This window comes from Condylura cristata, unplaced genomic scaffold (genome assembly GCF_000260355.1).
Source record: "Condylura cristata isolate star-nosed mole 26May11 unplaced genomic scaffold, ConCri1.0 scaffold00062, whole genome shotgun sequence".
NCBI classification, from domain to species: domain Eukaryota; kingdom Metazoa; phylum Chordata; class Mammalia; order Eulipotyphla; family Talpidae; genus Condylura; species Condylura cristata.
In genome coordinates, this window is record NW_004567163.1 from 354241 (window position 1) to 364044 (window position 9804).

General features: G+C 48.7%; 1 protein-coding gene across 1 annotated transcript; it reads right to left on the reverse strand.

Annotated features, from left to right (window-relative positions):
• Nucleotides 1-2802: 2802 nt before the first annotated feature.
• Nucleotides 2803-3729, reverse strand: LOC101635357 (olfactory receptor 2AJ1-like). Its single transcript, XM_012734626.1, has one exon. The coding sequence runs from the start codon at nt 3727-3729 to the stop codon at nt 2803-2805; it is 927 nt and encodes a 308-aa protein (XP_012590080.1).
• Nucleotides 3730-9804: the final 6075 nt, after the last annotated feature.

Genomic DNA, 9804 nt, shown 5'->3' on the forward strand with positions numbered 1-9804 from the left:
CTACTATGTCAGTATTGCCCTGGCGTAAAACAAAAAACTACAGGTAATTAATCTTGACGAACACAGATTCAAAAATCCTCAACATATTAGTAAATGCAACTCACAGTGGTATGAAATACTTACACACAATTTTTTTTTTCATGTATTCCAGGAATCCGAGGATGGCTCAACATCTCTCAATGAAGGATTAAAATCTTATGTGCACCCGTATAAATGCAGAAAAATCATTTGATGACATTGAGTCTTATGGAAAAAAAAAAAACTCAAGAAACGGGGTGTGGAGGGAAAATACATCCACGTAATAAATACATCCACATAATAAAGCACAAATCAGCGTCATACTCAATAGTAAAAAGCTGAAAGTTTTTCCAACAGGATCAGGATTAAGTCACCACCACCCACTCTCCCCACCTGTATCAACATAGTATTGGAAGTACTTGCTAGAACAGTTAATCAAGGAAAAGACAGAAAGGCATTTAAACTGGAAAGTAAGAAATAACAGCGCCACTATGTTGGGATGATAGGGTTTTATATTTAGGAAGTCCTAAAGAATCCACCAAACACTGTCAAAATGAGTAAACAAATACAATAAAGTTGTAAAATCAATACACGAAATTCAGTAGAGCCTCCATATAACAATCAGAAAATAAATTAGGAAAGTGTCACAAAAGCAATACTTTCAAAAAGAGTAAAATACTGTGAAATGAATTTAATCAAGGAAGTGAAACATCTGTCCACAAAATCTGGACAACATTGATAAATTGAGACTACAAATCAATGAAAAAAAATCTTTATATTCATGGACTGGGAGATTCAGCATTGGCAAATACCCACATAACCAAAGCAATATGCCAATGTAATGCAATGGCCATCAAAATTCCAATGCCATTATTCACAGAAACAGTACAAAAATTACTAAAAGTCGTATGGAGCAAAGGTGCCCAAAGTTGCAACAATCATGAGAAAAAAAGGAAGAAATCTGGAGGCGGCAAGCGCCATGTTTCAATCAGTGGAAACAACGCACAACACACAGCTAGCGTGATCAGGAGTCAGTTTGCGTGGAAACAGACACGCATGCGTCTGACGCCGCACCCCGCCCCTCCGCTCACCCACTGACCTGCTGCGCCGACCGGCCCGACCGCTCGTGCCTGGCGGAGGCGGCGCGTCTTTCGTGGCGCTGGGAAAACGGGCCCAACGCGGGAGGAAATGAAACTACACCAGTACCTCAACCCCTCACAATAAATGACTCACATTGGAGGGAGGTTCTGAAGGTGCTACATGGCACCCTAAGACTCCTTGAAGTAACACAGTTGGTAAGCTAGTCCTAGCTCTAGTGTTGGATTCCTGTCAATGACCCCAAAGATAGGCGATGACAGAAAATGGAAGTATGGGACTACCTCAGAGGAAAAACCTTCTACACAGCAAAGAACAGGATGAGGGTAACGACTGAAGGAGAGAAAAGGGGCGGGGGGGAATGTTAGCCCCTAGGCCCCTCGGTCTGGGTCTCTGACTCACCCTGGGCCCAGAACGGAGGGCAGGCAGACAGCATTCCTGGTGCCAGCTCCTGGAACTGGCTGAAACTAGACCCTGATCTCAGCTCCTGACTCATGACTGAGACATCTGTTCTGAGAAACCATCCTTGAGTGCTTGCTCTCCCTGTGTGGCCCGCATGCCTGCAGGAGGGCTCGACCCCAGCTAGCTGGCTTAATAAACTCTGCTTGCTTGTGCATCTGTGGTCCTGTTCTTTGTCGCGGGGGACAACCAGGTGATTTCGGACCCTAACACTTTGAGTCTATATCTGTGAGGGGTTAATGCTGAAATACACAAAGCACTCACAAAGCTTAATCAGAAAGCACGAGCCAGCCGATGCAGGGCCTGACCAAGGGAAGGCTGCCCCAGATGCACTCGTTGCCAGCAACTGCGTGCAGACGCGATTTGCTCAACCTTAGGGAGATGCAAGTCAAAACTGAGCTGGATGTCGCCTGCCGCATCTGAGGACCATGCGATCCAAATAAAAAAGTCAAGACTGAGATTAGACAGAAAATATGGACGTATTAATCTTGCACTTACATGAGGAATCTGAACAAAATGCAATTCACAGACGCTAAGAACTAACAGTGGTTAAAAGAGGTGTGGGGATTTGGGGTGAGAGGAACTGAGGGTAACCCTAAAGCAGCACTGTGCGGTGGGAGTAGGCAAGAGAACTTTTAGGCCAATTCACTATTCATAAAAGTATTGAAGCATTAGGTTATATACTTGAATCCAATTATTGTAGCAACTATGGCTCACAAAAAAATGTCCATGTTATTTAATGAAAGCAAATTGAAACATATAATGAATAAATCAATATTTATTCAATAAAATTATGTCTAGTTTTAAAGCAAGGATTATCTTAGGAAATTTTCTTTGAAACTATCTATGTAAATATTCAGTGACTCATTTACACTTGTACTTTTAGAAGATTACAAAATTCCTAGTAAAACAAATTCTAGCACTATTTGAAGGCATTGCTTGCCAATATGATAATCAAAGGTGCAAAAAATAAAGGAACAAAAATACTAATATATTCCATTAATAATCAATATCCCCACTGACACTGCCATTGAGCACCAGGTATATTTGACCATATTTATGTATTGCCATTGGTACAAGATAAATATTTGATCTATGTTGTATTTCTCACATATATGCAGTATGCAAAAAAGGCACATGATGAATGTGCATACATAAATATTTCATATTCCATCTCAGAGAAAATGCACAACTCCTACACATTTACAGCTGATACACACTTCACATTCCTCACACCCTGAAAACGTTCCTGAAAGCTCTAGTGACGTCCTTGTTTCGCAGGCTGGAGATGAGCGGGTTGAGCATGGGGGTTATGATGGTGTAGAACACGGAGACCACTTCTTCCTGCCCAGAGGAGTGGTAGGACTTTGGCAGAAGGTACTTGGTGATGGCAGCCCCGTAGAACAGCAACACCACAGTCATGTGCGAAGAGCAGGTACCCAAGGTTTTCCTAAGAGCCTGGCCTGACCCCATGCCCAGCACGGTGGACAGTATGCTGCCGTAGGAGCCCAGAATGGCTGAGATGGGAGGGAGGAAAAAAATCACACCACTGACAAAAACACCCTTTTCATACTGGGAAGTGTCAGCACAGGCCACTTTCAGGAGCGCTGGGATCTCACAGAAGAAGTGATGGATTTCCCTGGAGGCGCAGAAAGGGAGAGTCAGAGTGTAGGCCACATGGATCAAGGCGTTGAAGAACGCACCCAGCCAGGTCACCAGCACCAGGAGCGCACAGACCCGGGGACGCATGAGGACGGGGTAGCGCAGAGGCTGGCAGATGGCCACGTAGCGGTCATAGGCCATCACGGCCAGCAGCAGGCACTCGGAGCCAACAAGGACATAGAAAAGGAACATCTGGAGGCTACACCCAATGAAGGAGATGCGACGGTCCCCAGACAGAAAGACCAGGGCCATCTTGGGGACAAACGTGGAGATGTAGAGGAGGTCCATGAGGGACAGCTGGCTGAGCAGAAAGTACATGGGCGTGTGGAGAAGAGGGTCGGCCCAGATGAGGATGATTATCACGGAGTTGCCCAGCAGGGCCACCAGGAGGACCAGCACCGTGAGTGTGAACAGGACCCAGGGCACCGGGGTGACACGGAACAGATCCAGGAGGACGAAGTCGCCGCCCGAGGTCTGGTTGCTCAGCCAGGACATGCTGGGGTTGTAACTTGTAACCTTGGAGATAGATTCAAAAGTTTTGTATTCACAGTTTCTATGTGGTTTTATGTAATAATCATGCATCGCTTTCTAACACCTAAAGTCTCGTTACTTCCCTTAAGCTTTTAAGTTTAGTAAATAACTTGCCTTTTACCAGCCCTTACTGATGGTTAAGAGAACACCTAATGGGAATGCAAATTGGTCCAGCCACTGTGGAAAGTGGTGTGGCCCCTCTAGTTACTAAAAATGGATCAGTCACACTCTTAGGAACCTTCCAAAAGGACACATTAAATCAAAAACATTAACTCAAAAGGGTACGTGCCCCCATGTTCATCGCAGCACTATGTACAACAGCTGAAACACGCAGAGGACCCAGACGCCCCCCACTGATGACTGGGTCACAAGGGGGTGCTATGTCCACCCGGAACACGAGCCAACAGTGGGAAAAATAGAAACTCAGGCCGCTGAAGCAAAGCCAGTGGAGATGGGAGGGATTATCTGTGGTTAGTGAGATCAGTCAGGAGAAAAAAGAAAAATATCAGATGGTGGAACAGGGAGACGAAGAAAGGGGTGGGGTCGGGCGAGAGTGGCCAAAGTGGCAGTGGAAGTATAAACTGGAGCTGGTCCTCAGGCCGGGAAGGGGAAGGGGTCAAGACAGAGGGACGACGGCAAGCCGGTGGGGCCGGCTGAGGGGTCGCAATCGCATGGGGACAGCCTCTGAGGGGAGAAATGGAGCATAGCGCACACAGGAGCAGAGACGCGAAAATCGGTGACTAAATTAATTTGAAAAGAGGCCGCCAAAGACAGAGCCGCCGACGGGGAATGGCATCATTCTTGCTGGGCGAAACGTATATGTGTGTACACATTTTCTGTCAACGTTTTTTAGGGACGGAAACTCCCAGGCAATTAGCCAAAGTCCGCGGAGCTACGACGGCTGCGGTGCGGCTCGTCGCGTCGACACCCCGGCGCGAGGCCGCGGCCGGCTCAGAGCGCAGAGGAGCTGAGGCGGGCGAGCGGCGTCTCAGAGGCGACCGGCAGCTGCCCGCGCTCTCGCCGCTCCCACAGGGGAGGTTATAGGGGGCCAGGCGGTTTCCAGAGGAATTGCAGCTCCGTCCAGAACTCTGCTCTGAGGACAAACTGCTCCTCCAAGAAGCTCCTTTAAAGGCATATTTAGGTAAGCGCTAAACCGAAAACCAGACTATTCCATACAAGAAGCTGTAATTCATGCACTGAGCGTGTCGGTGACCTGTCTTATCAGAAATGGCCGCGCGGCAGCGGTCACTCGCGAGCGCCGCTGTTGCTGGGGGCCGCGCGCTCGCCCAGACGCGACTCGCTGCAGCCTGCGAAGGGAGTCTCTGAGGAACAGGCTTGGCGCGTGCCAGTGTGCACAAAGACGTGCGCCCGTGACCGCAGTGAGAGCGGAACTCCAGGCCCCAGCCCGCGGGAAACCGTTCTCCTACCTGGGGAGCTCGGCAGCGTCCGGCGGGGAGCCCCGCGTGGCGCCTGCGCCGCTTCCTGCCCCCCTGCCGCGGTCCAAAGAGAGCCCAAGCGACAGCGACAGCTGGAAGACGCAGCCTCAGGGGGCTTCGGCAGCCCCCGACGGGTGCAGAGCGCGGGGCTAAGTTCCTGACTGCTTCAACCGCTCCCCGAGGGCAACACCACGTCCAGCACTGACCAGTTTCAAGGACGCAGGAGGCTGGTCGCTAGAAAGCTGCATTTAGCCACGTGAAAACACGCGTCGCTGAAGGCAACAGAGAAGAGCTGACGCGGGCAGGCGCGGTCGTGCCGCTCACAGTATCGGAAAGGCCCGGAGCCCGCGGGCCGGGAGGCCACACACCCGCAGCGCCCGCCGCGCCGCCCTGCGGCCGCAGCACCGCTGGTCCCCACACAGACGCCCTCGATCCGGAGCCCACACGGCAGGATTCCAAGATCACCGATATGGGGATTTTTTCATGAAATCATAAAGCTCTATCAATGTCCTTTGCTGTTCAAGGGCAGTTGCCGGATATCTCAGTTATGAAAGAGAGAAAAAGCATTGAGTCAGTGACACGTCTGAATATTTTCTTAAAAGAAATTATACAGAAATTTCCCTTGTTTTTTTCTAAAATGCCTGTTCTTGAATCCCATTATTACCTGCTACATACTACCCTCAACGTTTCCAAACAAGCAAGCAAACATCCCAGTGTCGGTCTTAGGGAGATTTTTGTATAATTACGTTTTACTCATAGTGTTTAAAACAGTGGGCAACCCGAGAAATGAAAGGATTTGCAAGAAGTCATTCAGATATTCACCAGTGGTAAACATTGACTTGGAGATGACTCTCCTCAATTACCTTCTGGGAAGAAACCTATCTTTGGTAACTGAGGGCCATGAATAGCAGCAAAATCCACCAAAAGAACACAGTTGCTGTATTTCTGGGAAGGGCGCAAGTTACAGCGCCCTTAAAGGAGCCTGGGCCCCCCAGCTTACGGAAAGACACCCCCAGTGGAGCCAGACCCATGGCCCGCAACACCTCCCTGTCTCCCCACATCAAGCTAACACTGTCCACCTTGGAGCTGGGGATCAGGCCTTTTTGAATGGGAAGCCAAGTTGTCAAAATTGCCTGTTATATAATAGTAGCTGACGTAAAGCAATAAAATGCCGGCAGCCACCCACTCGACACCTTATCCTGACTCAGTAGAATGCGTCAAGGAATTTTATGAGTTTCCAGGCTGCCTTGCACTGAGTTTGGCTGAGGTTTCCCACCTTTTCCACTGGCCTAGAGCATCCTCTTGTCACCCGCTGAGGAGTAAAAGCACACGTCTCCAACAGACTCCTAGGAAAACACGCCTGCTCACTGCAAGGAGCGAGACCAGTGCTGCTCGGAAAGGCTGCGGGTAAGTCCGAGTCCGCCCAGCCTCGGCGGCACAGTGAACGAAGGTTACACACCTGGGTGCACTGCCTCGAGAGTCCGCGGCTCATCTGCTGCCCCCCAGGCAGCCTCCGAGGGGCCGTCCCCATCTGCACTTGGTCCCTGAGGTAAAGCACGGAGACGAACCCCCGGTGCCCCATGACCCACAAGAACGCCTGCAGCTGTCTCACAAAAACATGCCGTCCCCACCTCAGGGGACACTATTTGTCAAGCGATGAGCATTCAAGAGTGAGTAGATATTCAATGTGAGCTTTTTCCTCAGTAAAAAAAAAAAAAATTGTATTTCTAATGAGAAGCATTTGGGTCGTCAAGTGACTATACCTGCACTTCCCATAGGAAATACTGGCCCCAGAGGAAAGCGACTGACTTTTCATTAAACGATCAGAGATTTGCTGTCTCAGGATGAACAAAACGCTGTATCTAGAGAGAGGCAAATGCAGACAGCCCAGCCTCGTTCTGTCGTGTCAGAGCAGCCCCACAGGCCCGCACGGGGGAGAACACTTCACACTCCGTCCTTCCCCTGCTGGCCGAGCAGCCCTTGAAAGCAAAAAGCCTCTGGGGCCCAGTCAGGGAGTGCCTGGGTGGTGGCGGGAGCAGCATTTTAAAGGGACCAGGCCAGGATCCCAGCCGGGGTGACCAGCTGAAGAGGGAGGGGAGTCGTTCCTGGCTCTTCTGCGCACAGACAGCAATTGTGAAATAAACTCAGACTGGTCTCGCAAGAAATGTTAACTACAGACCCTCCCTGGTGGCACAGCGGGTTGGAGCACAGCACTGAGAAGCTGGCCTCAGCCCTGCAATGCGAGCTCAATCCCTGACCCTAGAGGCGACCCCCAGGGCGCGGCAGACCCCGCCTGTCTCCCCGCTGCCCCCTCACAGTGTGCTTCCTCCACCTGCCTGTGCGGCTCTCACGGCACATTGAAGCAAGACTCAGCTATGATACAGATTTGGAATTATTACACAAAGGTTTTTTTTCTTTGACTATAGGAAATATGTCATAACTCACAAGGGTAAAACATAACTGAAGAACACAGATTGAACAAGGAAGAAGATGGAAATTTTCAGAGTCGACAAGAATACATGATCAAAAGTATCCTTCAAACATAAAATATTGTAACAGAAATAAAATAGACTTAGATTGGCACATCAGGATACCCAACATGACTTGGGAGAGAACCAACAAGCATGAAGACTGATCAGTGCAAGATTATGAAACACACACACACACACACACAAATAACATAATATGTATACAAAAGAACAAATAAAGTGTTGGATGGTGTCAAAAGTACAATATAGGTAAAAGTTTAGGGGAAAAAGAAGGGGGGGAAGTATTACTAGAAAAAATGGCCAAATTTCTTCCAAAATCAGACACCAAAACACAAATCCAGAAAACTCATAGAACAGACCAATAGAATAGAGTTGAAAACCCTTAAGTCAAGTCACGCATTTATGGTCAACTAATCTATGACAAAGCAGCAAAGAGCGTGCCCTGAAACGAGGCGAATCTTTCAATACACGGTGCCGGGAAAACGAGACCGCTACATGCAGAAGAATGAAACTAGGTTACTACCTGGCATCATCCACAAAACCCAACTCAAAATGGATAAAAAAAAAAAAAAAAAAAACCTTGAATGTAAGATCTGAAACCATAAAATACAGGGAAGAGGCCCTCTCTGGTGGCGCAGCAGGTTACAGCACAGCACTAAGAAGCTAAAGTCGCTTCACCATGAGTTTGATCCCCGCCCCGGAGGTGACCACAGGTATCGGCAGACTCTCCTGACCCGCCCGCTGCTCCCCTCAGCGGTGGACTTCGTTGATCCTCCTGTTCTGCTCCTCGCTCTGTCTCTGAGGAGTCCTCTCACCACCCCTGCACCTCTGGCCTGTACCCCAGTTCTGTATGCATAAATTTTTTAAAAAATTGTAAAAAAAAAAAGGACAAAACTTGCAGGATCTGAGGCACACAGCAAGGGGCCAAAGGAAAAGGGCCCAGCCAGGGGCAACCCGCTCCTCGTTACTACCCAGAAGAATACGCTGACTCCAGCGAAGGGTCACATACACTCCCAGGCTCGCCCACACTGCCAGCTGCGATGTGGGCAACCTCAGCACCGACCACAGATGCCTGGGTTAACATGTGGTAACAGATAAAGTGCCGGAATACTACTCAGCTGTACAAAAGACAGACTCTTACCATTTCCAACAACATGAGGCAACAAGAGGGGTTTGTGCTGAGCTTATTCCTCAGAAGGAGAAAGAAAAAACAGAAAGATCCACTCACAGGTGGGACACAGAGAAACAAAAACAAGGAACCAACAAAACGGAGCCGACAAATACTGGAAACCTAGCTGAGGGAGTCAGGGGGGGTCAGAAGTGGGGCGCAAGGGGGGGGAGGGGGCCCAAGGGACTATGGTGACGACGGGGGGTGTGCTGGTGGGGTGTGGGCTGCAGCAACATACGGAAGATGGAGTCAACTGATATCACACACACTTCACTGTAAGTCAACGTACCTCAATTTAAAAATTGTACAATATAGACAGACCACAGTGGAGTGACAGAAGGACCATGGAAAATGCAAGAGAGCACTGCATTCGGAGCACAGTTGAAATGTGTCGCTGGTAACGCTGAAAATGCGTGCAGAGAAGGCAAGAATCAGTTCCTCTTAGAGCTGATGGCGGAAGAAGCGGGCACGCTCAGCTTCTACTGCGCCGGACAAAATGCAAGAAAGTGCCAAGCCAAGCAGAGAGCCCTCTCTGCAGCCGGGGGCCGGAGGACCTCAAGAAATAGGTTTACGATTTCTGGTGTCTCCGTGAAGCAGGGATTTCTCCACAAGAGGAATAAATATCTGGTCACAATGTGAGTTAAAATATAGGACACACTGGATGTGCTGCCTACTAACTCGTGTGTAAAATTTAGGACACTGACTGGAAAAAAACTGAAATGTCTTATCATCTAAATGGATGATAAGATCTGACCTTGAGCACCAAAATCCCAAGACATTTCCTAGCCAGCAAAGAGAAACAGTTACATTTATATTGGTACATTGGAAATTACCTTAATTCACATGAGAGAAAGTGATCTAAAGATATCATGCTTTCCCCACTGAAAAGAGGAATAAATACAATTGCATAGGAATAAGACTTTATTTCATATGTCACATGAATAAC